Source organism: Psittacula echo (assembly GCF_963264785.1).
Source record: "Psittacula echo genome assembly, chromosome: 11".
NCBI lineage: Eukaryota > Metazoa > Chordata > Aves > Psittaciformes > Psittacidae > Psittacula > Psittacula echo.
This window is the reverse complement of record NC_137746.1, coordinates 14681294-14707857: the sequence shown is the minus strand read 5'-3', so window position 1 is coordinate 14707857 and position 26564 is coordinate 14681294. Positions and strand designations below refer to the sequence as shown.

At 60.0% G+C, this 26564-nt stretch overlaps 2 protein-coding genes across 2 annotated transcripts; one reads left to right on the top strand and one right to left on the bottom strand.

Moving 5' to 3' along the window:
- Positions 1–5813: 5813 nt before the first annotated feature.
- On the top strand, positions 5814–23335 carry ARAP3 (ArfGAP with RhoGAP domain, ankyrin repeat and PH domain 3; the record flags this gene model as incomplete). Its single annotated transcript, XM_080627518.1, has 33 exons — positions 5814–6862; positions 7491–7537; positions 7791–7864; positions 8079–8149; positions 12165–12434; positions 12673–12742; positions 13491–13611; positions 13832–14019; positions 14700–14806; positions 14912–15116; positions 15242–15322; positions 15480–15662; positions 15896–16034; positions 16343–16474; positions 16546–16699; positions 16807–16909; positions 17128–17326; positions 17416–17479; positions 17780–17943; positions 18074–18286; positions 18423–18528; positions 18955–19102; positions 19283–19351; positions 19593–19667; positions 19778–19892; positions 20021–20149; positions 20308–20441; positions 20573–20655; positions 20859–20894; positions 21593–21656; positions 21739–21876; positions 22135–22173; positions 22769–23335. The coding sequence occupies 33 exons, from the start codon at positions 5814–5816 to the stop codon at positions 23333–23335; spliced, it is 5337 nt and encodes a 1778-aa protein (XP_080483644.1).
- An 880-nt stretch (positions 23336–24215) lies between these two features.
- Positions 24216–26121, bottom strand: LOC308225800 (proteinase-activated receptor 3-like; the record flags this gene model as incomplete). The annotated part of the gene is made up of 2 exons (XM_080626941.1): positions 24216–25240; positions 26025–26121. 2 exons carry the CDS (start codon positions 26119–26121, stop codon positions 24216–24218), a joined length of 1122 nt encoding a protein of 373 aa, XP_080483067.1.
- Between the last annotated feature and the right edge of the window lie 443 nt (positions 26122–26564).

The following is a 26564-nucleotide window of genomic DNA, read 5'->3' as shown; positions in this document are numbered from 1 at the left end:
GGCACAGGATGGTGCTGGCACCGAGCCCTCCCTGGGGCTGTCCAGGCACTAAGTCCAAGCCTCCATGCTGTAAGGCTGTCTTCGGCTGCGGGGCTCCTGCCCTACATGGGTTGAAGCCTGATCTGTGCAAGGCCAATGCAAATGGGGCTGTCACTGCTGATGGTGCTGTGAGGTTCAGCTCCAGAACCGTCCCAGCAAGGTAAAGACCAGGGAACAGGGACATGGCCAGGACATGGCAGACACAGTCAGCCTACTCAGAGATGGGGGTGACCCCATCAGCCATCCTGTGGCTCCATGGATGGCAGCATCCATAGAGCCACTCTGTCTTTTGAGGCCCCTCTGACCAACTCAGCTCCACATCCCTGGTCACCCCAACCCCTGTGATCCCACCCCGAGCTGTAGGGCTGCTGCCCTGTGCTTGCTTCCCCCACATCTTCTGCTTCTCCTCCCCAGTTCATCCAGACCCCCATCCCAGCATCCCTGGCACGGATGCTCACTGTCCCCCTTTAGCCACCCCATAAGGTCACATATGTCCCGCGTAGGTGCTGCTCCATGGGAACATCAGCCACACGTGCTGGGGAAGGGAGAGGAGGCCCATTGAGGCAGCAGCTCCCACGGCTTGCAGCTGGGCCGGCAGCACAAGCAGAGCAGGGGCGAGGAGCCATCTCTGAAGGGAAGATGTGGAACACCCAAGGGCTGGGGATGTGCAGCCCCCACAGCACAGTCCCTCCCTGCCCTGTGCTGCTCTCGCTATATCAGCAGAGGGAGGGCGCTCACACCAGGGAGGATTTTAACACATCCCAGCCCCTGACTGCCCCAGTAACACTTTCTGGTCGAGCTGGGCAGGGAGCCATGGCCACAGCAATGGGCGCAAACACCCCTGCGTGCTGCCATAACGGGGCACATCCCCCTGGCAGCCCGAGCCCGCAGGGTGCTGGGGTGAAGACCACCCCACACAGCCTCGGTGCTGCAGAAGCAGCCTCCTCTCTCCTCACTCCCCAGAGGCTCCTCAGCAGCAGCCAGGCTGCAGTTACCCTCAGCCAGCCAGAGGTAGGCGTGAGGAGCTGCGGCCTGAGCTCCTGATCCCACCAGCCCCAGCGGAGGCTGTGCCAGGGGCTGACCCCCAGCCCACGATGCTGCTCAAGACATCAGATCGGCAGTGACATCGAGTGCATGCAGAGGGCAAGCGCTGCTGGGGTGGCAGGGACACAGGTCCACATCCAGCACTGGTCCCCAACACCACTCTGGGAAGGGAGTGAAACCTGCAGCACTGGGCAGTGGGGCTGCTGAAGACCCTGTGGGTGCTGAACCCCTAGGGTGGTGATTTCTTATAAGTGCCACTGCTGTGTTTCCCGTGGCACAAAGAGGAAGGCAGCAGTGTGCTGGTATCCTGGAGTGCCTGAGGGAGGGATAGGCAGGGAAGATGTGGGGGAATGGAGCCCCCCAGGTGCCGATGTGGGTGGTCCACAGCCCAGTGGGACACAGGCAGAGACACAGGGGCTGCAGCCCCATCTGGACAGCTTTTCCTGCTGGCTCCAGGCAGAGGCGAGTCATTCCAGAGATTGGAAAGGAAACGGGAAGCTGCTGCTGGACAAGAGATTAGCCCGGAGGCGGTGATGTCAGCCAGCACTGGATGGAGAGGGGTCAGGGGGAGTGTGGCATGGGCCCCCCATCCTGCCTGCACACAACTGTGCAACCCACTCCAGTGCTCCCAGTGTCAAACACACCCTGGCTGGGGGACGATGAGACTGCATCCCCGGGATCATAGAATGGTTTGGATTGGAAAAGACCTTGAAGCTCATCCAGCTCCAACCCCTGCCACGGACAGGGACACCTTCCACTAGAGCAGCTTGCTCCAAGCCCCTGTGTCCAACCTGGCCTTGAACACTGCCAGGGATGGGGCAGCCACAGCTTCTCTGGGCACCCTGTGCCAGTGTCTCAGCACCCTCATCTCATGCTTTGAATCTCCTGAGCTCATGGATACGTCCTGGGCATCTCTCACCACCAACACCCACACCAGGACCCTGAGCTCCCGTGCTCTGCTGCGCCCTGTTCTCCCCATGCCAGCCATCTGGATCCATGGTGGTCCCATGGCTGGGGGATGTCCCAGCTCCAGCTGGGCAGGTCCTGTTGGCACTGAGGCTCAGCAGAGGTGTTTGAGCAGTGGGTTCCCCCCTGCCAGGAGAACAGAGCCCCAGTCCTGGCACTTCAGTGGCTGTGGAGGGAGAAGGGATCAAGGGAGGAGGTTTCTGCACTGCGCTGGCCTGTCAGCAGCCAGCAGGATGTGGGCTGTGGGAGTGTGTGGTCACACTTGGCCGCAGGATAGGACTGAGACTTGCCACTCTGGGGCTGTCCCACGGTGTCCCTTCCACCCTTGCACATCTCCCTCCGAGCAGCGCATCTCTGCCTTCCTGGCACATGGGATGAGCACAGCTCAGTGCAGCAGGTTGTGAGGGCTCTATAGAGATGCCACAGGGTGCCAAAGAGTGGTGAGTCAGGATCTGGTCCCTCGCTGGAGTGTGCTTCACTGGTGCTTATGCCCCAGCACAGCGGGATGGAAGTGATGGCACACCAGTGCCACCAGTACCACCGGCACCCTTTGCTCTGCCCCTCCAGCCCCTCACACTGCAGACCTCAGCAACCTTCCTGTGAGCATCAGTGCTTGTGTCTATCCAGTTTGCTCTAATGGACAGCGGTAGGAGCCCAGCAGGATGACACAGTCTGCAGAGCAGGAGCAGAGGGTCCCTACATGCCCTGTGGGTCCCAGTGCACCCTGTCTCCACACCTCACACATAGGGGTGGTCTGTGGGGCTACTGATGCTATCCCCAGCCCCAGGGACACATCACCCACCTCTAGAACAGCTGGTGGGGAAGGGGGAGGAAGGCAAAAGCCATGTCAGATTTATGCTGAGTTCTGCTTCTGCTTTGTAGGAGCAAGCCTGTGATAAGAAGCTGCCTTTTCACTTCTAGTTGCACGCACAGAGGCTTGTAAAGGTGGACTTCCCATAGCAGGGCCTCCTGCAGCTCCCAGCCCCTGCAATGGCTTTTGGGGACATTGTTGAGGCAGGAAAGGACGGATCTGAGTTGGTTTAAGGGGTTGCCCAGGGAGCTGGAGCCTCGCCGTCAGGACCAGAGCAGGGCTGAAGGATGCTGTGAGATATTTGCCTCAGACACGCTCTGTGTGCAAGGTTGGGTAAGAGCAGAGCTGCACCAACTGCCAGCCCCACTGGGGCTCTTGCACAAAGCATTGCATTAAAGGCAGCCAGGTCAGCCCCTGGTGAAAGCACAAGTTCCTTGCAGGAGAGAAACCCTCCTGATGTCCCTCTGACACCCAGATCCTGGTGCCATCCGGCCCCTCAGCTCACTCCACTCTCATGATGGGGCAGCAGCAGTGGGGTGGGTGCTGCATCCCCAGCATCCCCACAGCTCAAGGCAGGGATCTATATTCCCAGCATTTCACCCAGCCAGCACCAGCCCTCCCCTGTCCCCCCATAAACATGGACATTTTAGCCTGTTTCCACCAATCTGGCAGCACCTGCTCCCTGCCTCGTTCTGGGCCATGGTGAGTATCTCCTCTGAGTGTGGCCAGAGGCAGGAGCAGCTGATAGAGCCCAATGCACCTGAGAACTTGAAACATTCCCCTCAGCTGTGCAGCCTTTGGTGTGGGTGAAGGTTCCTCTATGTCAATGCACCTGGGGAGCCGGACCTTCACTGGGAAGGTGAGAGAAGGAGCATGAGGGGGTGAGCAGGGAGGATGCAGCCCCCAAAGGAGGGCAGAGCCTGGCTGAGGGGCAGGACCCGGGGCAGTCGGGGGCAGGGTCATGCCGGGGAAGGGGCAGGACGGGGCAGGGATGGGGGCCGGAGGGTTGGGCTGTAGGAGGGACCGGCAGCGGGAGGCGGGCTGGGTGCCTCGAAACCTGGCTGTGCCCGCAGCAGCTCCTGTGCGCGGTGCCTGCGGGCCGAGCCCTGCGCCCGGGGCACACCTTGGCATCACCCTGGAGCCCAGAGCAGGACGGAGCCCGCAGAGGCGCTGCCACCGGCCTGGGGGGGCTGCGGACCGCGCTGCGGGGCGAGAGGTGAGGGACAACCCCGGCGGTGGCAGGGGGCGGATGGGGCAGACCTGGGACAGGGAGGGAAGGGCCCGGGCTGGGGCAGTTTGTGCCCGCTTCCAGCCCCCTGCACCGGATGGTCCTGCAGGGACAGGGACGGTGTCCACCTCCCTGTGAATGCCATTGCCCTTGGGCACAGCGGGACAGCCCCAAAGAGCCACAACCCAGCCAGTGCCCAGTGCCTGGCATGGGGGGGTCTTGGGAGCCAGGTCCTGGCAGGTGGCTGCCTGCTGACCCCTCCCAGGCAGGGCAGGCAGCCGGCAAAGCTGCCCACAGGTCCCTCGGGGCAATACAGGCACCGGAAAGGGGGAAATTGCCCGATTTCTGCTAGGTACAGCCCTTAACCCTGTGGCAGTGATACCCAACCCACACCCATATGGGCCATCACCCTTCATACCCCCCTGCCCAGCCCTTTGTATAGGTCCTACCTCAACAGGCTGCAGTGCCCCCATGCCTTGCTCCCCACCCCTTGCTCCTCAGCCAGCTCCTGCTATGGCTGTCCCTGCTCAACGCACTCTGGTACACAGCCACTTGCCCTATGGGGAGCCCTCCATACACACACACAGGGTTGGGCACACACATGCAAGCAGAGAGCCTTGCTCTTCACATGCGCTTGCTGACAGCATCCTCCTCACGTGCTCAGGGGCACCACAGCCACCAGCAGCACACCAGCCCCATGGCACTCTTGTGCAGGCAGCAGTGGGGAGCAGGCAGATGCCTGCACAGGGATCGTGCAGCAGGAATCCTGGCCTGGCTGTCCCTCTGCTCCTGCGGGAGGGGGCAGGGGATGTGTGGGATCATGCAGGCAGCAGGAAGGAAGCCTGTGCTGAACAATAGAGGGAAATGGAGGAACTGGAAAAAGACCCAGTGGCAGCACAGTCAGCACAGATGGTTTAGTGCGGAGCAGCGTGATTCATGGGAAAAAGGCCCTCAGCGCTCCGCAGAGACCACGATTCTGTCCCAGGGCTGTGCCAGCAAAGATCTGGGGATGGGGGTCCCTAACAGAGCGGGGCCCAGGCAGTGACAGCCTGCTGAGCCCCCAGCCGTGCCCCTCTGCCTCGAGCTGTGGGTGCTGGTAATGGGGCAGGCAGGGGCTGGGGTGGGTGGGAGGCTTCCCCCCCTCCGCCGTGAGTCACGCTGACCTCTCCCATGCCCTCGCCAGCAGTGACAGAGAGAGATTATGGTCTGTCCTTCCGGCTGCAGAGCCCTCCCCGCGCTGGCCGGCTCAGGAGCTCATCCCCTGGGAGGGGCCCAGCTGCTCCCCCCATTATCTGCCTCGGGCAGCCCCTCCGCCGGGACACCCCTCTGGCTGCTCCCATCCTCCTCACACCCAGCCCCGTGCCTGGCAGAGCCCGGGGTGCCTCCTCGCCCGGCAGCTGGGCAGCACTCCGCTCCCCCGTGAGCCCCCGGCTGCTCCGTTCCTGCCTGGACTCGGGTCACGGCCTCGCCGACAAAGCGGGGCCAGGATCCGACAGCTCCGGGGAGGGGCGAGAGGTTTGGGGCTGAGGAACAACAGGATGCGGGCTCCTGGAGCTGGGAGGTGAGCAACAACGGGGAGAGTGGTGAGGCAGGGGGAGCTCTGGGAGCTGCCCGTGCTCCCACCCACAGCTGAGCACCCATCCCCTCCTGCTGCCTCCTCATCCCCTTTCTCTCCTCTTCCACAGATGATGGGCTGAGCATCCGTCGCAGAGGCACGCCAGGGCCATGAGCTCTCCGTGCGGTCCTGACTCCGATATCACAGACTGGCTGGCCACCATCCACTTGGAGAGGTACCGGGATGTCTTTAAGCAGCATGGGTACCATGTGGCCAGAGACGCCGCCTCGCTGGACAGTGACCGCCTGCAGCAGCTCGGCATCACCGCCACTGGGCACCGCAAAAGGATCCTGAACTTGGTGCAGCAGACACAGGTGCTCAGTCAGTCCTGGAAAGGACCCGCGGCAGAAAACACCCATTTCCAAGCCATTGAGAGCCTGGATGCTCCCCAAACGGGCAAGGATGCCATGAAAGCAGAGCCAGGAGGGGCCACTGACACCTTGGGGACGCAGCAGCTTGTGGCTGCGCCCGCCCAGGCATCGCCTATAGACAAGGACCCTGCTCCTCCCCTTGTGAAGCCCGTTCCCAAGCCAAGGACGGTTTTCCCTCGCTCCAAGCCGGAGCAGGGCTCAGCGCCTGCGCCACCGGTGCGCCCCACGGTGCCGGTGCACACACACAGAGACGGGGCCACTGCAGCTTTTGTGGTGCTGGAGGGGTTCGTGCCGGGGGAGAGCTCCACGGATCTGGAGAGCCCGGAGCCCCGGCCAGCACAACCGGTTGGCCCAGGGGCAGCCGTGGCCATGGGCATGGGGTTATCCCGGCTGCGGGTACGGGACAGCGCTCGGGAGGGGTCATGGTCCCCGCCAGCTCTGGATCATGGACAAACCCTGGAGGCATCAGAGAAATCCCCCTTGTCCGTCCCGTCTGTCCCACCACGGCACAGCCACAGGGTGCCAGCAGCAGAGACCGGCACTGGGGGTGTTCCAGAGGGTCACCCTGCATCCATCCCAGCCAGGAGAGACCCCTTGCCATGTCCCAGACCAGCCCCGCAGCCCGCCTCAGCACAGGGCAGGATGGAGATGGTGTCCAACGTCATCTATGAAGGACTCAAGCGCCTGTCAGCACCCACTGAGGACTCAGGAGGGGAGGAGGGTCCCCACGGCCAGGCTCAGCCCCTGGCTCTGTCCCCACAGGAGCTGACCCAGCCGGACAAACCTGAGTAAGCAGATGCTTTCCCTCCTCACAGCAAGTGGAGGGGGGTACAGAGCAGCCAGATCCAAGGATCCAAAGACCCCCTCCATTCCCAGGACCCCATTCCCAGCCTGGCCCTGCCTGCCTCCGGGTGCTGACAAGCCCCTTTCACCACCCTTCCCGTGCCTCCCCCAGGCTCCGCATTGAGCCAGCCCACAGGGCAGCTGGGATCCCTCTGAGATGACAGGGTGACCGTGGGCCCCTGGATGGCTCCTCTGGTTGGGGGAAGAAGCTGCTGGTCCTCCTCTGCCCCCCACCAAGCAGCAGGGCTGGGGGTCCCTGCCATGGTGAGGAGTGGCTGAGTGAGGGTCTGGGTCTGGCTCCTGCTGGGAGCAAGGTGGGAGATGTTAGAGGAGGAGACCTGGGGTGGGAAATGCCTGGCAGCCCCAGGGGCCACAGCATGGGGTTGGGAGGAGAAGGGAGCAAAGGAGGGCGCTGGGAGCAGGGAGGGGATGCTGCACATCTCGAGGGACGAAGCTGGGCTCTGCCCCAGTCAGACGCAGCCTCAAGCCCATGTAAACCAGATGGGAAAACATGATGGAGAAATCCCGCCCCATCCCGGCCGCAGCCATAATAACCCTTCTCCCGTTTTCCAGCAGTCCCGGATTGCCCCCCGTCCCGCAGAGACCCACCAGCACATCAGGTGAGAGCACCCACGGAGCACAGTGGGGACCTCCCGGTGTCCCCAAGGAAGGGGGCTGAGGGGGACACCCAGGTCCTGCCCTGTGCCCCTGTCTCATTCAGGGACACGTTTGGCTCACGTCTCTGTGGTGTTGTGGATGTTGGGGTTCACTGTGGTGGGCTCAGCGATCCCCTCCGGGGCCATCAGTCCCAGCTGGTTGCTGCCTGCAGCAGGCACTGCTGACTGCCTTTCCTTCCCGTGTCTCTGCCCACAGAGGTCAGTGAGCAGCTCGTCAGCCCCTACAGCGAGACCATCTTTGGGCACATTGCCCCATCACGGGAGCAGAAGGTGAGAGGACACGGTGGGGATGGTGCATGTCCCCTGATGTCACTGCATCCCATCAGCCACTGCTGGTGACACCGAGGTGCCTGGCAGTGCTGAGCATCACTGATGGGGTGGGGGTCACAAGCTGAGCCCCCTTGCAGTGGGCCAGGCTGGTTGAGAAGGTCTGGGATGGGAGAAAGCAGAGAAGAGGGGAGATGTAACAAATCTCTCCTCCCAGGGTGCTGGCATCTCCTCTGATCAGAGCTGCGAGGCAGTGTCCGAGATGGACCTGGAGCGAGAAGCGTGCAGGTAGGAATCACCTCCTCCGGGCTCAGGGGCTGGGTTCAGGGACTGGGATTTGCACGCCAAGGGACAGGGACACCCCTGGGGACAGCCTGAGGCCATGGGAGCTTTTCACCCACTGCAGAGCTGATCAGGAGTGTCTGGGATCAGGTCAGCAGTCACAAGAAGAGCCGATGGGCTCAGAGGTGAGAAGGGGCTGTGCTGGTGGGTGGCCCCCGAGGGGTCAGTGCTTGCCAACAGATGCTGTGGAGCTGTTCCAGTGGTACTGGGCACCTACACACCAGGCAGAGTCTGGATTTGGCTTCTGGGAGCAGGAAAACACCACAGAGGACAGGGATCAGTCAGAAGTGGGATGGCTCTGAGGTCCAGATGAAGGAATGTGCGACCTCCAAAGGCTCCAGCATCGTTTGATCAGCATTTGCCAGTTTGTCACGCACCATGGTGAACAGTGAGATTATGAGGGGTGCTTTAAAATGCTTTTGAAATGTCCTTTCCATAGCTCCTGATACCATCTCAGAAAGAGGAAGGAAAGTTGCTCTTCCCATTTCGGATGGGGAGGGTTCCTTTTCCTGTGTTGCTCAGAGAGGAGGTGCTGAGCTGCAGCTCTGTGTCCTTCAGCTCTGCCCGTGGCTTTGTCGGCCAGTGCACCCCCATGCCCCTGCCTCTCTGGTCCCAGTATTGGTCGGTCCAGCTCTGGGAGTGAGTATGATCCAGTGCCACAATCCCAACACAGACCATGGGCTGGAATTGCAAATACCTGGGAATAGGAGCTTTGGAAACAGAAATACTGACGTCTGCTGTGGAGTCACTGAACCAGCAGTTCAGAGCAGGGCTGGGGGCCTGTGGGTCACAGTTTCCATCCATCAGCTTCCAGGCAGCTGGGATGCAGAGCATCCTGAGGGCATCAGCTGGGTGCTTTCAGGCCTGGACCCACCAGGGTCTTGCTGAGAAGAGACAGGATGTGACCATCAGCAGGGTCAGAGGCAGCAGTTGAAAGGGTTTTCTTACAGCCTTGAGCACTAAGGTTGGGGCAAGGGGAGTTGAACAAGAGACAGAAAAGCCTCTGAAGACCTTTTGCAGTGTGCTCGTGAACCCTTTTGGTGGGCTGATCCAACGCTTTCTTCCCCACCAGTCCAACCATGATCCCCCTGGAACAGGGCTATGGGCTGTCTACATGAGATACCTTCTCTCACCTTCTTCTGGGGGAGTTCCATCTGGACCACGCTGCTCCCTGGCTTGGGGTCTGGGCATTGAGGGTCAGTGTTAGAAATGAGCAGAGCTGCTTTTGCCAGCATCAAGATATCCTCAGCAAAGAGGAAGAGGAATGAGAAATTCCCCTTAATCTGGGAGCTGCATCTCTGAGGGTCCAGCAGAGGCTGGAGCATACGCAGGGATTCACCCACTCTGATACTGAGCACCTTCATCCAAGCTGGTGATGCTCAGCTCCATGAAATGCTGGTGTGAAGGATAGCATCTGCCCTGCTTCGGACATCAGTCTCAGCAGGAGAGAGATGGTGGCACAGCATCCATGGAGCTCAGGGCACTGGGTCAGAGAGCAGCTCTTTGTGGTGAGGATAGTGGACCTTACCCTGGTTTGCATCAAGACTCATAATGAGATGATCCTCAGGAAGATACGTACCCAGACTGCTGCTCCCCGCACCTCAAGGCATCTTCCCTGTGGAAGAGAAACACTGGGAATGGTGGGAATGGTGACACTGGGTGTATCCATGACAGCTTATTCCTTATCTCCCTACCTACCTCAAGGTTAATTGTCTGGCCCATGACCCCCAGCAGAAGTAACCAGATCCATCAGCAGCTCCTTGGTCTCCTCAGCACCTGCAGATCCCTTTCCTCCATCACCCACCCTCCATTTCCCAAATCCCCCATGTAAGCACTGACAGGCTGAGACTGCCCCAACTCAGTGCACCTCAAGCATCATGTTCCAGGTTCAGCTGATCTGGAACTACCCTTTCCTTGCCCTGGGGACTCATTTGGCCCTAACGGTGGTTGTTTTCATTGCCCAGCACCAGCTGAAAGGGAGGTGACTTGGCCTTACCACAGTTGCTTGGAGGTTTGGAGCTTTCCTGTACCAACCCTGTCCTCGATGGCAGAGCTGGGAGTTGGCCTGGGTCTTGGTGTGCTCCTGGAATGCTGAGAGACCCCACTCCAGCTAGGCCAGAGCTTTGCTTGTCCCTGCCGATGCTGCTTGTCCTCCAGCTCTTTGTGGTCTCAGTGGCTGTAAACCATGGCTCAGGAAGGGGCTGTCATGGGGATTTCCTCTTCTCTTGCCCTGACCCATTGAGAGCATCTCTCTCCCACTTGGCTCTGACATCAAGGCTGATGGCCGCCTGTGGCGTGCAGAGTCCTCCAGCCACCCCACTCCCTGGGCAGCCCCTCCTGAAGGAGCTGGACACCAGGCTGGGACTGCAGCCAGATCCATCACCTTGCCAAGGCTCTGTTACTCTAATTCAACAGCAACGGTCATTGTGATCTGAGCCTCCAACCACCCATGGCCATTTCTTGTCTTTCTGGAGCCAAACAGGCTGTTTTCCCTCTCCAGCCCCACACACTATCCCAGAGCCGACCCCTAGCCTGGGTGGCTCCAGCCCAGCACCCTCCCAGGCAGACGGCAGGTCTTGCTTTTGTCCCGCATGGTTCAATAATGTCCAATGACCTCTTAAGGTGCTTATCCATGGCTAAAGCACAGGTCCATGCATCGCCTTGGTTCCTATGAAGAGGCAGTGCTCAAAACAGTGTGTTTTGAGAATTTGCAATGAGGGAAGGCGTTTGCAGTCATTCTCCTGGTCCAAAAGCATTACAGCATATGGTATGGTGCTGGAGGTGGTTTCTCACATTGAGTAACCCCCAGTGGGTTTCTCATCCATACATTTCTCCTTCTACAACATCCCATAGTGAGGATTCCTGCAGATCAGCTGCTTCTGCACCTTGCTCCTGCTGGCTTTATCTGCTGTCACCCAGCTCCTGTGACTGGAGCAGAGGTGGCCAGGAGATGCTTTTCTGCCCTCCTCATGCTGCTCATGACTTCAGGAACCTGCCCCATCACTCACCCTTTCCCCACTGGAGGAGTGAAGCACCACTTGCTCAGGTGCTCCTCAGACAGAAGCTGTGACGGGGCTTGGACCATCCTCATTGCCTGTCCTGGAGTCTTTTCTTCATCCTAGCATTGGATGCCACCAGTGGTCCAGTGGTAAGGATGCTCTGCTGCTGGTGCTGCAGCTGCAGTGTCCCGGCTTCCATGGCTGTCTTGCTGCCCATCACCATTGCACCTGGGCAGCTCTGCTCTTTGCTCCTGGGGCTGTCAGACATTTCCCAGCACATTTCCTTTCCAGGGAAAGAGCCACGTCTGGCTGGGAGGGCTGAGGGGAAGGGGCAGGCTTAGCAGTTTATTTTTATAACTTCCTTTTATTGTTATGGCTGGATGGGGTCACCAAGCCTGGCTCAGGGGGCAGCTCAGCTTCCCAACAACAGCAGATGGCTGCAGGAGCTCCACTGGCCCATCTCTCCATCCCAATCCCTTTGCAAGACACAAGAGCAGGCAGGAAGGTGTCGTGGCAGAAGGACATTCTCAGTGCCATGAACACTGGAGGGGTAGAGGAGAAGGAAGCTGAAACCTCTGGTGAAGAGGTCTGCGGCGAATGTAGAGCAGGGAGCAGGAGGTGGGACTGGGCTTGGTTTGCTGCCTATGAAGAGGGGCAGGAGGTGATGCCAGGGGTTTGGAGATGTGCAATGGCCTATGCAGTGTTACCCACAGTGGGGAAACCCATTTTGCCAGGTAGCCCCAGCCTTGCCACCGTGTAGGACTGGCTGAGCCTCAGGCTGCTGGTGGCTATGGGGGTCATGAACACTGAGCCCTTGTCCCACCCTGCTCATGGAGGTGCAAACACCGCAACACTGGGTGCCCCGAGGAGCTCAGGATGGGTCCAGGAGCAGTGTGAGACGTCCCAATGGGATGGCATTAAGCTGCCATAGGCCAGCTCCCTCATAGCCCTGTTTTCTACAGGACAAGCAGTGAGTGCAGCAGTGAAGGAAGGAGTGAGGACGAGGAGACTCGGTCCCGGCTCATTGACCGCATCATCCAGAATGACACAGAGGGATACTCCACTGTGGAGGCACCACAGGCCGAGGGCACCCCGTTCATCCTGCCTGCACATCTCTACCCGGACGAGGTCCTGGATGACCTCACCATCTCCCCTTATGCCAGCTTCACCTCGCTGTCTGAGCCCCGGCCCACCATGCTCAGCGGATGGCTGGACAAGCTCTCCCCACAGGGGTATGTGCCCACCTATGGGACAGTCCCCATAGGTAGAGCCCCCTTGGGCAAGGCTGGTGAGGCTGGCACACTGGTCACCGTGCCAGACATCCCCACAGGAGAAGAAACCTTTAGGGTACCACTGCACCGGTCTCTGGGCAGCCATTCTTAGGGGAAGGAGGGGTCTGTGAACAGATGAGGGGTCCCTGGGGGGGATCATCTCCTTCCCAACAGCCTCTCATTTCTACCATCCCAACAGGAACTATGTCTTCCAGAGGCGCTACGTCCGTTTCGATGGGAAGAACCTGATGTATTTCAGCAGTGAGAAGGTACCAAGGGACAGGATGAGGGCAGGGCAGGGAGGCTGCACTCAGAGCAGGGTGCCTTGACACCACATGAGCTGCCATGTCCCCTTTGCCTCCTCCTGTCCTTCTGCAAGGAGCCAGCACTCCTTTACCATCACCAGGGCAGAGCAGCGTGGTGGGGCTCTGAACGCAGCCTCATGCTATAGGAAGCCTGGGGTAGCAAGGGTCCTTCTGCCAATTGGGAGCAGCGAGAGGGGTCCTTCTGGCTCCCAAGCACTGGGGCAGACCACAAATGGGGAATCTCTGGGTGCTACCATGGACCCATCCCTACCTGAATCCTCATTTCCTTGTGGCCCCAGGCTCTTTGAGCAGCACCCAGCTGAGTATCTAGGGATGTGCTGCACAGAGCAGCTTTTCTTGCGGTGAGTGCTGCGCTGTGGGTTAGGTGCATGTGGTGAAACAACCCTTTCCTGTCCCACATCCTCTCATCCTTCCATGAGTGCATGGCCCCATTTAGGCCTGACGTGGGGTGTTGGCGGCTGCCACACCACATGGCGTGACAGACACTGCTTCTGTGGCCTCACATCAATGGCACCCATGCAGAAACAGGCACTATGCACGGCCCGCAGCTGCAAGACCTTGCAGGCATCCCTGTCCCATCTCCTTACCCCCATGGCAATGGCACCACAGGGCGGGTGCTGGGGTGGGCGGGTTATGGAGGTGTCCCACAGGAAGGGTAAAGGGGGATAACCCTGCTTGGGGCTCATTCCAGGAGCCCTACCCCAAGGGGGTGATCCCGCTGTCCGTGATTGAGATGGCTCGCTGCACCAAGGACAACAAGTTCCAAGTCATCACCAGCCACCGGATCTTTGTCTTCCGTGCTGAGAATGAGGGTAAGCCAAGACCCCAGCCAGGGACCACCAGTCCCTAAGGAACCTTCCCTGCCTCCATCCTCCAGCCAGAGCATCCTGGAGGCAGCTTTCACCCCATCCCCAAACCATCCAGCCACGATGATCAAGGGGACCTGTCCCCTGCCATGTCCACTGGGTGCTCTGCTCCATGCCAGGGCAGTTGGGAAGGGCTCAGACCCGCTCCCTCATGCCTGGTCCCCAGCCCAGAGGAACGAGTGGTGCTCCACGCTGCAGAAGAAGGTGACGGAGCAGCGCCTGGTGGGGTCCCGGCCCCGGCCCGCCAACTCCGCTCACTGCCAGAAGTCAGGAACCCTGGAGCTGAAGGGACAGAAGTCCAAGGTGTTTGCAACCCTGAGCCTGCCGGAGATGTGGCTGTACAAGAGCGAGCAGGTTGGTGGCTGGACCAGACACCGCAGGGGGCTGAACAGGATGAGGGCAATGGAGGGCTGGAGGGATTTTAGCTAGGGCTGGTGTCAAAGGGAGAGCAGAGAGGAAGAAGACAGGTAGGAAAAAGGGAATGGCAGAGTAGGAAGCTGGAGATGCTGCACACAGCAGAAGTAGCAGGAGCTTGGGCTTGGAGATGCAGGTACCAGGAATGGACCCCTCCTTCCAATCTTCTCACTATGATCTGCTTCCCACGGAGTTCCCCTCCTCCTGCCTGCTGAGCTTTCTCAGCACCCCTGTTTTTTCCCCAGTCACTTCATTTTCAGTTTGCGGACATGCATTGAGCAACATCAAGTCTCTGTGGTTTCTGCTCAAGTTGATACCTGCTTTATGAGTGCACCTGACCCCAAAACTGAGGCACTTGAATGCCCTAAATTCAGGGGCTTTGTGCCTTTCATGTTAAGGTATCACATATTTGCAGGATGCTTTATGTCAGCCCTCATGAGGTACCTGAGAGATGTGACATGGTACCAGGTCTGCTTGTCCAGGCAAAGCAGGGATAGGATGCTGAGAGTGCTGGATGCAGCAACCTGGCTCCAGCCCCAGCATCACAGGCATGTCTGGGTGGTGCATCCTCTGCAGCCACAGTGCTGCAGAGCCAACACCAGTGTCACTCTGAATTGCAGTTCTTTAAAATGGGCATCGGCATCTGTGTGATTGAGATGCGCGGCTCCACCATCCGTGAAGCCAAGAACCGCAGCTTTGAGCTCATCACCCCCTCCAAAATATTCAGGTATCCCAGTTATCCAGTGGGATGAGGTGGGGGGAGCACGTGGATGCTGGACCCAGGTGCTGGTTGCTCCAGGCCCCTGAGTTTTTGCTGTGCTGGTGTTCATAGCTTTGTGGCGGAGTCAGAGCGGGAGAAGAGGGAGTGGATGGAGGCCCTGCAGGAGGCCATAGCGGAGATGCTCTATGACTACGAGGTGGCAGAGAAGATCTGGTCCAACAAAGCCAACAAACACTGTGCGGACTGCTGGGCTCCGAGCCCTGACTGGGCATCCATCAACCTGTGTGTGGTCATCTGCAAGCAGTGTGCAGGCCAGTACATCTCCCATGGGGATCTCATGGGTGTGGGTCGGGGGTGCTGGCTGGGGTGTGGGTGCGACTTGGGTACCACTTCTCCTGGTGGGACCAAGGGGTGCTCACTCTCTTGCTCCCCACAGGGCAGCACCGCAGTCTGGGCTCCAACATCTCCAAGGTGCAAAGCCTGAAGCTTGACACCAGCGTCTGGTCCAATGAAATCGTGCAGGTAGAGGCACTCAGGGCAGGATGCTGGGGCTGGCACAGCAGGCTCAGGGGCCAGGCTGCTTCTCCAGGCAGGGCAGCAGCCCCACGGTCTCCCTCGGGATGCAGGGATGCTGCTCCTCCCCCCTGACCCTCGCCATGACCTCGGGACTCTCCTACAGCTCTTTATCATGCTGGGAAATGACCGAGCCAACCGGTTTTGGGCCGCTCGCCTCCCCGCCGCTGAGGCCTTGTACCCAGATGCCAGCGCCGAGCAGAGACGGGACTTCATCTCCCACAAGTACCGAGAGGGACGGTACCGCCTGCCCCATCCCCACTACACCACACAGGAGGACGTGCTCCAGGTAGGAGCAGGGAACCTCGGGATGCAGGCAGGATACTGGGGTGCTGGGAACCATCCCAGAGATGACAACACCTCCTGCTTGGCTGTGTCCGCCTGCACCCTTGTGCCAGGCAGCTCTTGGGGCTCGGGTGGGAGGTTATACCCCACTTTGCCTGCCTTCAAGCACCCCCAGCCTACTGCTGGGGGTCTCTGTGTGCCAGGACATGGTCCCTACAGGCACTTGTCCCATCCCAGGCACTGTGCACTGCAGTGACAGGACCAGCTCTGCTCAAGACCATCCTGCAGTTCTTCTCATCCACGGAGGCTGGGCTGACGGCTGACCCTGCTGCCTGTGAGGTGGCACTGGAGAGGAAAAGGCTCAGGAACCATTCAGGTACAAGGAACCCCAAGTCCCATCTGTTTGTGATATGGGGGTTTCCTCCTATCCACTGCCCCCCGCAGCATGCCCCAAGGCTGGGGACAGGCAGGACATTAGATACTGTGGCTCGCTGCGTGACCCACCTGCACCCTCTTTCAGGATGGGGCAAGGCAGTGGGCTCTTCTGGGGCCCTTATTCAGGGGACCTCATGCCTGGCACACCCCCTTACCCACACCTGCATGAGCAGGGTCTCCCTGCCCCTCCAGTACCCATGCCTTGGTGGGTGCCTGCTCCCACCCCGCTATCAACATTGTTCCCCACAGGGACACCCCGCGCACAGGAACCAGGTCCGGAGGGTGTCTACAATGAGATCACGCAGCCAGTGGCACACAGTGGGTACCTGTACCGGGCCACAGCCCCACACAAGCTCCCAGGCACCAAGAAGACCAAAGAGGGTAAGTGTGGGGAGCACAGGAGGGCAGCCAGGGGATGTGCACCCCGGTGCCACTGAGCCCTGGTCCCACAGACTTCCAGCGCACGTGGTGCTCCCTGGAGAGAGCCCTGCTCTTCTTTGAGACAGAGAAATGCACGGAGGCCCTGGGCCACATCGAGAGCGGGGACCTCCTCTCCATGGGCGTGAGCAGAGCTCAGGCAGTCACCAGCCCTGGCCCCACTGAAAGGTAGCCCCAGCAGTGCCCCCACTGCATGCCCGTGGATGGGCATTGCTCCTGCTTGGAGCAGGTTCAGGGTAAGGGGCTGCCCTGATGGGCTGCTTCGTCCTCTGCAGGTTCCGCTACACCCTCGAGCTCTTCCTCACTGGGGAGAAAGTGCAGCAGCTGGGGACCGATGGGCCTGAGACACTGCAAGCATGGGCCAGCGCCATTGGCAAGGTGAGCCAGCCCCAGTGCCATGCCAATGGTGGGTCCTTGGGCTCTGTCCCTGCCTCCCCATTGTGCTTCCCACACTCTTCATCCTCTGTGTGAAGCACCCTCCTTCCCTTTGCAGGGGCTCCCATTCTCCCCAGCAACCTGCTCCCATCCTCATGGGGGTTTGCGCTCGGGTGCTGAGCCCTGTCCTTTCCCAGCTCACCTCTCGCTCCATCCCGCAGTGGTTCACCCCCGTGAGCTGTCACTGCCTGCTGGGCTACGAGTTCCAGCGCGTGGGCCAGCTGCGCTACAAGTGCATGCTCAACCCCGAGCGGTGGCAGCAGGCCTTCTTCATCCTGCAGAAAGCTCACCTCTTCATCTGCCCCGCTGAGGACGATGGGGCTGAGGACAGCATCAACCTGCGGCGGCTGCAGGAGCTCAGTGAGTGCCGTGCTGCAGACCGGGACAAGGCAACATAGGGCGGGTGGCCACGCATGGCTCTGAACCCTCCACTTCTCACCCCAATGCAGGTCTGGTTCCCCCCACCGAGACCCCAGAGAAGAAGGAGCTGCTGATCCTGGTGGAGATGGGGAGGTGAGGCCTGGCTGTGGGAATGATGGAGAATGAGACAAGCAACCTCAGCAGGCTGCCCAGGATAAAGGCACTCATCCATGCATTGATGCTGGTCCCAAACCCATGGTGGGGATGCTACTGAGACAGCAGCTCTGTGGCTAAGGGGCTTACAGAGGTCACCCCAGCCCAGGGTCTCACTGGCATAGGGTGTCCCCTGGCTCAGCCTGGCTGTGCTTTGCTCCCTGTGCGTAAGGGCAGGAGGGGATAACCTGCCACCCCTGGCAACCTTCATTCCCTCTTTTCTGCCCTTGTTGTTCTCAGGACATTTTACCTGCAGGGCTTGTCACGGGCAGACTCGGCAGCATGGTACAGCGACATCCAGGCATCGGCAGGGGGCCGGGGCAACGCGCTGCGGGACCAGCAGCTGAGCCGGGCAGACATCCCCATCATCGTGGATAGCTGCATCGCCTTCATCACACAGTACGGTGAGCCCGGCCTGGGGACCACAGCCACAGCATGCACCAATACACATGGAGTGACCAACAGGGTGAGGCAGCCCCATTAAGGATTCTCTGGGCAGGATAGGGCCCCTATGACCCCATGTCCCCATCCCAGGGCTGCGGCATGAGGGGATTTACCGCAAGAATGGAGCCAAGTCCCGGATCAAGGTACTGATGGAGGAGTTCCGGCGGGATGCCCGCAATGTCAAGCTGCGCATCAGTGACAACTTCATTGAGGATGTCACGGATGTGCTGAAGAGGTTCTTCCGAGAGCTGGAAGATCCTGTCTTCACCCTGGAGCTGCACCCACAGTGGAAAGAGGCTGCAGGTACGTTCTTCTACCACGCTGGGCTGCCTGCCACGGACCCAAGGGTCAATGTCCCTCAGGGCAGGGTCCTGGTATCCTGTCAGCTCTGGACCCGCTGGATTCACCATTAAGCCGTGACCTGTTTGCCTCACTGCAGAAATACCCTCAAAGCCCCAGCGCCTGGAGCGGTACAAGGAGCTCATTCAGCGCCTGCCTCGCCTCAACCACAAGACCCTGGCTGCGCTCATCGGGCACCTCTACCGGTCAGTGGGACACCTCCCTGCAGGGTCCCCTGGTCCAGCCGGGGTACCCAAAGCCAGTCAGAAGTATGGGATCACTCCATTGCACAGGGAATGCTGACTGCCGTCCCAGGGAGACAGGAAGAGCCTAGTGCCCATGCCCTGCTTTGTCAGACCTCCAGCTGCTGGGGTGTGATGAAGCATGATGATCTGGGACACCTCAAATGTTCCCAAAGTCATCCTGCAGCAAGGAGGAGTGACAGGAGGTTTAGGAGTAAAAGACACAGCCCAGTAGGATGTAAACTTCACCCAGTGCCCCAAAAAAGAGGGAAAAAACCCAAATTCCACAGCTGTTTTTCAGGAGAGTCTATAAGAGGCAGAGGAGGGTGGCTGGGGCTGGAACCCCATCCAAAGTGGGACCAGCCCCTCACCTTGTCCTCCTTGTCCCAGGGTGCAGAAATGTGCAGACCTCAACCAGATGAGCACCAAGAACCTGTCACTTCTCTTCGCACCCAGCCTCTTCCAGACCGATGGAAAAGGGGAGCATGAGGTCAAGGTGATGGAAGACCTCATTGACAACTATGTCAGCATCTTCAATGTAAGCTCCCTGCAGGGCTTTGCCAGCCCCATGCATGATGGCTCTGTCTCCCTCCCCCTGTATCCCTCCGTGCTGCTCACCTCTGCTCCGCCCTGCATCCCTCCATCCTGGCAATGTGTCTTCACTCCACATCGACTGCATGTGTCTCCCTTCTTACTCTGTGCATCCTTCCTCTGGCAGATTGATGAGGACCAGGTATCCCAGATGGATCTGGAGAACAGTCTGATCACCACCTGGAAGGACACTCAGGTACTGGGGATGCGCTTGCCAGTGCCCATCATGTCAGGGACCCCTGGGCTGGTGGGACTCCCAGGTTCCCACTGTCCCACACCAGATATATGGGGAAGGAACTTCTCCGCTTGTGTCCCCTTCACCCATCACCTTGAGGCTCCTGCCCAGAGGATAAGCACCCCCAGCTTCCTGGGTCACCACCCCCAGCCCCATAGAGAGGGGCTATGCACAGCACCGATGCCACCCGCTCTTCCCACAGCTCTCACAGGCAGGGGACCTCATCATCGAGGTTTACCTGGAGCAGAAGCTGCCCGACTGCTGCGTGACCCTGAAGGTGAGTCCCAAAGGAGACCGCGCTGGGGGAGACAGGGAGGGATGCAGGCACAGCCTGTCCCTGGGACCCATCCTGCCACCACCTGCAGCTCCCCATGTGTCCGGCCCCAGGTGTCCCCCACGATGACAGCAGAGGAGCTCACCAACCACGTGCTGGAGATGCGCAACGTGGCAGCCAGCCTGGACATCTGGCTGACCTTCGAGGCCCTGGAGAACGGGGAGCTGGGTGAGTGAGGGGGGATGGCACCAGGGGATGCTCTCGGCAAGGCAGGGCTGGTGAGGAGAGGTGTGGGGTAAGGGGGGCAGCTTGCTGCTGGTGGCAGGGAAGGGGACACGGTGTCTGTGCCTCCCCAGAGCGGCCCCTGCACCCCAAGGAGAAGGTGCTGGAGCAAGCATTGCAGTGGTGCAAGCTCCCGGAGCCCAGCGCCGCATACCTGCTGGTGAAGAAGGTCCCCATCGGTGAGGGCAGCTGCCTCTTCACAGGTAAGGCAGTCATAAAGGGTCCCAGCCTTAAAGGGTGTCCCCAAGTGGGACAGCTCTGCCTGAGCTTCCCCTTGCCCTGGCCACCACCCTGCAGCCATCAGGGGCGCATCCCTGAGACCACAGTGGGACCCTGACCCCTGTTTCCCCAAACTGGGCAGGCGTCAAGCGTGAGACCCCCAAGTGTGGGCTGCTGAAGTGCCGTGAGGAGCCCCCCAAGCTGCTGGGGAACAAGTTTCAGGAGCGCTACTTCGTCATCCGGGACCGGAGGCTGCTGCTGCTCAAGGAGAAGAGGGTACCCAGGGGATGCTGAGGGAGGAGAGGCAGGGAGAGGAGCCTGGGGACAGCAGTGGCACAGTGGTGGCTGTCCTTCCGATGGGGTGGCTGGTACCAAGCTGGGCTGACCCAGTGGATCTCCTTCTCCAGAGCGCCAAACCGGAGCGTGAGTGGCCCCTGAATGCAGCCAAGGTTTACATGGGCATTAGGAAGAAGCTGAAGCCACCAGCCCAGTAAGTGGGACCTTCCCTGGGGCATGCATCCCTTGGTTCCATGGGCACTCACACATGAACCCAGGCACTGAGAGCATGCCAGGTCCCCAGTGGGACCCAAACCCATGACAAGCTTGGATCCATGGGGGAGCTCAGCCCCCTGCCACTGCCCACAGACTGAGCTCAGTGGTGCCTCCTCACAGCCCATCTCTTCCTTTCCCCAGGTGGGGTTTCACACTGACCCTGGACAAGCAGCAGCTGTGAGTATCTGTCCCTGCCACCCTGGGGCTGGGGGTGTTGAGATCAGTCCCCAGCTTCAGTGGCAGTGGCACAGCCAGGGGCAGTGCTATGGGGCCCGGGGGTCAGGGCAGAGCTAGCGCCTGGCTGGGGCACTCAAGGGACAGAGTGGTAGGGCCATACGCACCCTGGCACAAGGCAGGGGCCAGGCTTTAGGGGCAATCTCCGTACCACACACCCCTCCTACCTTCCTATCCACACCAGCACCCCCGGGAGATGCATCTCCAAGCACCCACAGCAGGCTCAGAGGGACCTGCCCACCCTGCTCAGGTCTGCAGGCCACCTGCATGCCTGTGCTGCCTGCCAGCCTCCACCCGGCTCCGCTCTGTGACCCAGCACCTGCACTAAGCTGGGCTCCCTGCACTGGCTTCCCTAGCACCAGCGGGTGCCTGGGCACATCCCCGCATCCTGCTGATCCCCTCCCCATTCCTCCAACACTGCTGATGCTGGGGCACGGACATGGGGCTGAGATGTTCTGCTAAGGGCAGCAAGGGCAGATGAGCTGAGGAGCCCAACAAGCTCTCGCTTTGCCCTGAAGCATGATTTGGGTTTCAGAGGTGTCGTTGTGCCTGACAGCCCCGTGTTCACAGACAGGATAACAAGGGGACATGGGCCCCACTGGCCTTGCTCCTTGGCAGCCTCTCCACTGACTCCTCTGCAGGTACTTGGTGTGCTCAGGGCAGTCTGAGCTGTGGGACTGGACCACCAGCATCCTCAAGGCTCAGGTGGGTGCAGACTGGCTGTGCTGGGGCCGGAGGGACTGTCAGGGCAGCCCAGCATGGCCCCGCTCCCTGTCCTTGTGCACAGCATGATGACCTGCACCCCGTGATCCTGCGCCGGCGCTCCTCCTCTGACCTCGCCAAGCAGAAGTTCGGCACCATGCCGCTGGTGCCACTGCACGGGGACAGCACCGATGCCACCATGCTGTCTGCCAACCAGACCTTGGTAAAGCCCCACAGCTACCCCTGCCCACAGGGGCTTCCGCACCCACCCAGCTCCATGCACCCATCCCAGCTCCATGCGCCCACCTCAGGGCCCCAGAGGCAGGTGTATGCGCGGGTCCCTGATGGATGCTTTGGGTGGGTGTCCCTGTGCTTGGTGCTGTGCTCATGTCCACAGCAGCTCCCTGCTGCCTGCCCAGGCATCCACAACCCTGCTCCATGCTATCTCGTGCTTACCTCTGCCCACCTCTTCTGTTTCCAGCGCCGCTTGCACACAAGAAGGACTTTGTCCATGTTCTTTGTAAGTATCAGCACACATTGAATGCATCCGTTGCTGGCTTTGCACTTTGCTGGCAATGGGACGTCACCTACACTTGAAACATGCCCAGGCCATCCTGCCCACACTGTGTGGCAGAGGGCAGGGTGCCCGTTGCTCTGGGTGTCCCGTACCCAGGGATGGGGGTCCCTGCATGGTGCCGGTGTGTGCAAGCAAGACCACAACAGACCAGCCCAATTCCCACAGCCTCTCCCATTGCCCAGAAACAATCAGCATAAGAAATGTGAGGAAATAGGTTTAAGTCCTCCTCACCATCAAGTTATTTGCATGGGGGCTACCTGGCTGGACCTCACTTCACCTGGCTCTATGCTCTGCACAAGCACCCATCTTCCCTTCCCACCCCAGACCACCTCTGCCAAGGTGCTACAGCCTGGTGGTGAGGACCATGCCTCAGCAGGCACCAAAATGCTCACCCTCCATCAGCAACAGGGAAGAAAGACCTGATGGATAATGAGTCCATGGCAGGGATTGCAGGGAGGGCAAGGTGAGGGGGGATGGAGGGTACAGTGCTGAGCAGTGTGGACAGTGCCCCTCACCGTGACATCCTGCCCTCCCGCAGCCCATGAAGGTTCACCAGGACTCCCTGGAGGAGCAGCAGGAGAAGGAGGCAGATGCTGATCCTGTCTACGAGGAGGTGGGCAATTTCCCCGAGCTGGCCACGCTGGAGCTGGGGCAGGGGCTGCTGGCAGACCTGTCGGCTGTGCCCCCCATGGACAGGTCCAAGAAGCCATCTCTGTTCCCTGAGCATCCCCCAGCCACAGCGCTGCGGTCATCGCTGCCTGCCAGCCCGGCCCAGAGGGTGGCAGGTCCCTCTGTCACCAAAGCCCTGTCCCTTGAGAGGGGCTTGAACCTGGAGAGTGACAGAGCTCCAGCCCAGGGGCTCAGACCCACAAAAACAGCCTCTCTAGAGAGAAACATGGAGCCTTCCCTGGCACTGAGCAGGGACTGGGAGCAGGCAGCCACACCAGGGAGCAGTCCCAGTGCAGACACCACCGTGGAGATGCCCAGGAAGAGGAGCATTCAGCCTCCTTCACCCATCAACGACAAACTCATCCAGGAGCTCAGCAACGTCATCCTCAGGAAGATTGAGGGCCAGCCACCGGGGCCGGGCCAGCCGGTGACGTGACTCACTGTGCCAAAGGGGTGGCCACTGACCGGGGGGTCAGGTCGTGCCCAGCAGCAGCGACAATGGGTACCCCACACTCCTACAGCATGGAGCATGCACCCTCCTCCTCCTCCTCCTCACCTGGGAGTGGGGACCAGTGGGGACCCGGGGATTAGTGGGAACCAGAGGACTAGTGGGGACCAGGATGCTGAGCCATGGTACCCCTCTTGGGAGGGCTGGGGATGCTGCCCCATGTGCTCTCCCTCCTGGGTGGCATATCTGTCACTGGGCCCAGCACCACAGGAAGCAAGTAAAAGGGAAAATAAAAGCAGAAACATGGAGCCTGCATGTTTCAGCAGCATCCACATTGCAGGCACAGGGCATATGGTGCCTGCCGGCATGGGGGAACACAGCATGATGTCCCCTCTCCAGCATTTGGCCCATGGGACACGTCAGGACACCCAAGCCACCCCCCAGTTCCCTTCTTGCCTCTAGCATGGCATATTTGTGGGGGGGAGAAGGGTCATCAATGGGAGCAGGGCTGGCCATGTGTGCACGGAGCATAGTCCTGGCGATGGAGGACAGCTCCTGCTCAGCCAGGGTATTTATACCTCTTCCTTCCAGCAGCAGAGAGAAATAAAGGTTTATTTGTATTCTGGAGGGTTTGGTCACTGCAGGAGGAGCAATGAGGGATGCGGGGGTCCATTAGATGAGGAAATAAGGGTGCCAGGGCCAGGCACCCAGTTGGGGGACCTGTAGGACAGGGGCACCACCAGCAAAGGAGCTACAAAACTGGGATGAAGCTCAGATCCAGGGACGGAGCAGCCCTTTGTGGTGGCACCACACTGCAGGATGTCCCCCTTTGGGGCACGGGGACACAACGCAGCACCTCAAGCCCTGCCTACGGCTGGCTGTGCTCGTTGGACCGCAGGGGCAAGGCTGCCTTCTCCAAAGCCCTTCGGGAGGAGGGGTCGAGCCCCCTCAGGCAGCAGCTGCCTGCATCCCGCACCCAGACCCGGAAATCCCGGGAGACGTAGAAGTAGATGAAGGGATCGAAGCAGTTGTTGAAGGCGCTGAGCACCAGGGCCACAGTGTACCACATGTATGTGGCATTGTGGCACCCCGTGGCCTCCAGCATATAGTGGATGAAGAGCAGCACGTTGCTGGGGGTGAAGCAGAGGATGAAGACCAGGAGGACCACGGCCAGGACATGCACCACTTGCCTATAGCGTCTCCCCTCAGCCAGCAGCCGCACTAGAATGCAGCTGTAGGAGATGGTCATGAGCACAAAGGGCAAGCCAAAGCCCAGCCCCACCAGGCAGAGGAAATAGTAGACAAGGAACGTGTGCTTATCCTTTCCTAGGACATCGTGGCATGTTGTGATGTTCAGGCTTGAGATATGACTTGTCTGGGGGCACAAAAGCAGGGGGCTCATGCCCAGCCCCACCACCAGCCAGATGCCCACACAAACACCTGCCTTGACCCACGTCTGACTGGAGCCCTTCCACAGGAATGGGTGCATAACAGAGATGTAGCGCTCCAGGCCAACGCAGGTGAGGAAGAGGATGGAGCTGTACATGTTCCCATAGAAGAAGGCCATCATAGTGCGGCACAGGTAGTCCCCAAAGAGCCAGTGATTGCCCAGGAGGTGGTAGGAGATCTTGAAGGGAAGCAGGAGGGCAAAGAGCAGGTCGGCACTCGCCAGGTTGAACAGGAAGAGGGTGCTGGAACATCTCCTGAAGTTGGTCACCAAGACCCAGCAGGCCAAAGCGTTGGCTGGTAGCCCCACAAGCAGGACCACAGAGTAGAGGGCAGGCAGGAGGCGGGTGGTGAGGGTGCTGTTGAGGAAACCTTCCACAGAAGCACTGGGGCAAGTGGCTTCTTCTTGGACAGTGAGGGGGATCAAGGCTCGCCCTTTGCCGTGCACTGTGGAGAGGACAAGGCATCAGGCTCAGCTCCCACTGCCCCTTCCCACTCAGCACCATGCAGGAGCTGCCATCAGCAACTGCAGGACCTGGCATTGCTCTGCCCCATGGCTCAGAGCATGGGGACCCCCATGAGCCCAACACAAGGGGTCCCATGCAAACCAACAGGACCAAAAGGGCAGACAGGAAACCCACAGGGACAGGGTTGGGATAAGGCCACCTATGCCAGCATAGGAGATGTTCTCCCATGGGGGCTGCTTCCTCCTCCTCCTCCTGACCAAGCTCTCAACTAGGAGGCTGCCTCCTTGTCCTCCTGCAGTCAGAGGCTTCTCACTGCATGCTCAGAACAAAAGTGAAGAACAGGAAGGTCCAGGACACCAGACAAACAACTTCTGATCAAATCCCTTTTGTGGCTGTCTCAGAAAGCATCCAGGCTTTGCTGTCCTGCACGTCACCCCCAGCTCCAAAGGCTCCATCCAGATGGTCCCCAGAGGACCCTGGTTACATCCAATAGGTTTCCCACAACCTCTGCCACCTCTCCACATCCAGGGCACAGGGGAAATTCAGGTTACAAGAGCAGCAACCTGATTTTTGCTGCCAAATGGAGAAGGGGTGGCCAGGTTTCAGGTCTTCACTTAGGTTTTGAGTGTGAACACCCTGGGAAGGCAGCAGAGTGATGCCCTGCGCTTTCGCCATGACAGCCAGATATCCCCTCCAAGTACCACAGGACATGATGGGTGTCCCTGTCCTGCCCCATCACCCTCTAGACCCACCAAGGCACTTACCTGGGGAGACTTGGACGGCCGAGCCAAGGCAGGCACAGCCGAGCAGGAGGGTGACACAGGCGGCAGCAAAGCCAGGCGACGGCACCGGCCGGGACATCTCTGCAGGGTGGCCTCTGCACAAGCTGGGTCTGCAGGAGCACTACAGGCAGGGCTGGCCCCTCCGTGCGTCACCGCGGCAGGACCGGCGCCAGCCCCGGCCCGCTGCCTCCTTCCTCTTTCACTCCACGTCGTGCCTGTGACCACATCCTCGTGGTGAGACGAGACGGGAGCTCCAGATGACCATCAGCAGCCCCCGCTGATGAGCACGCAGGGGACACGCTAGAGGCTGGGGTGATTTCCAGCTGCCTGCCCACAGTGACACGCTGTGGGGAGGGGAAAGCAGGCGTAAGGCAGCCATCGAAAGACAGTTGTGAACCGCAGCGGAGCCGTACGTGTCCCACATGAGGAGCAGGAAGGAGGCAGCCGGGTTTCAGCCTGATGACGTCTTCAGCAGCATGCCTTGGGACAGGCGTCACATTCATCACCTTGGTCTGGCTGACA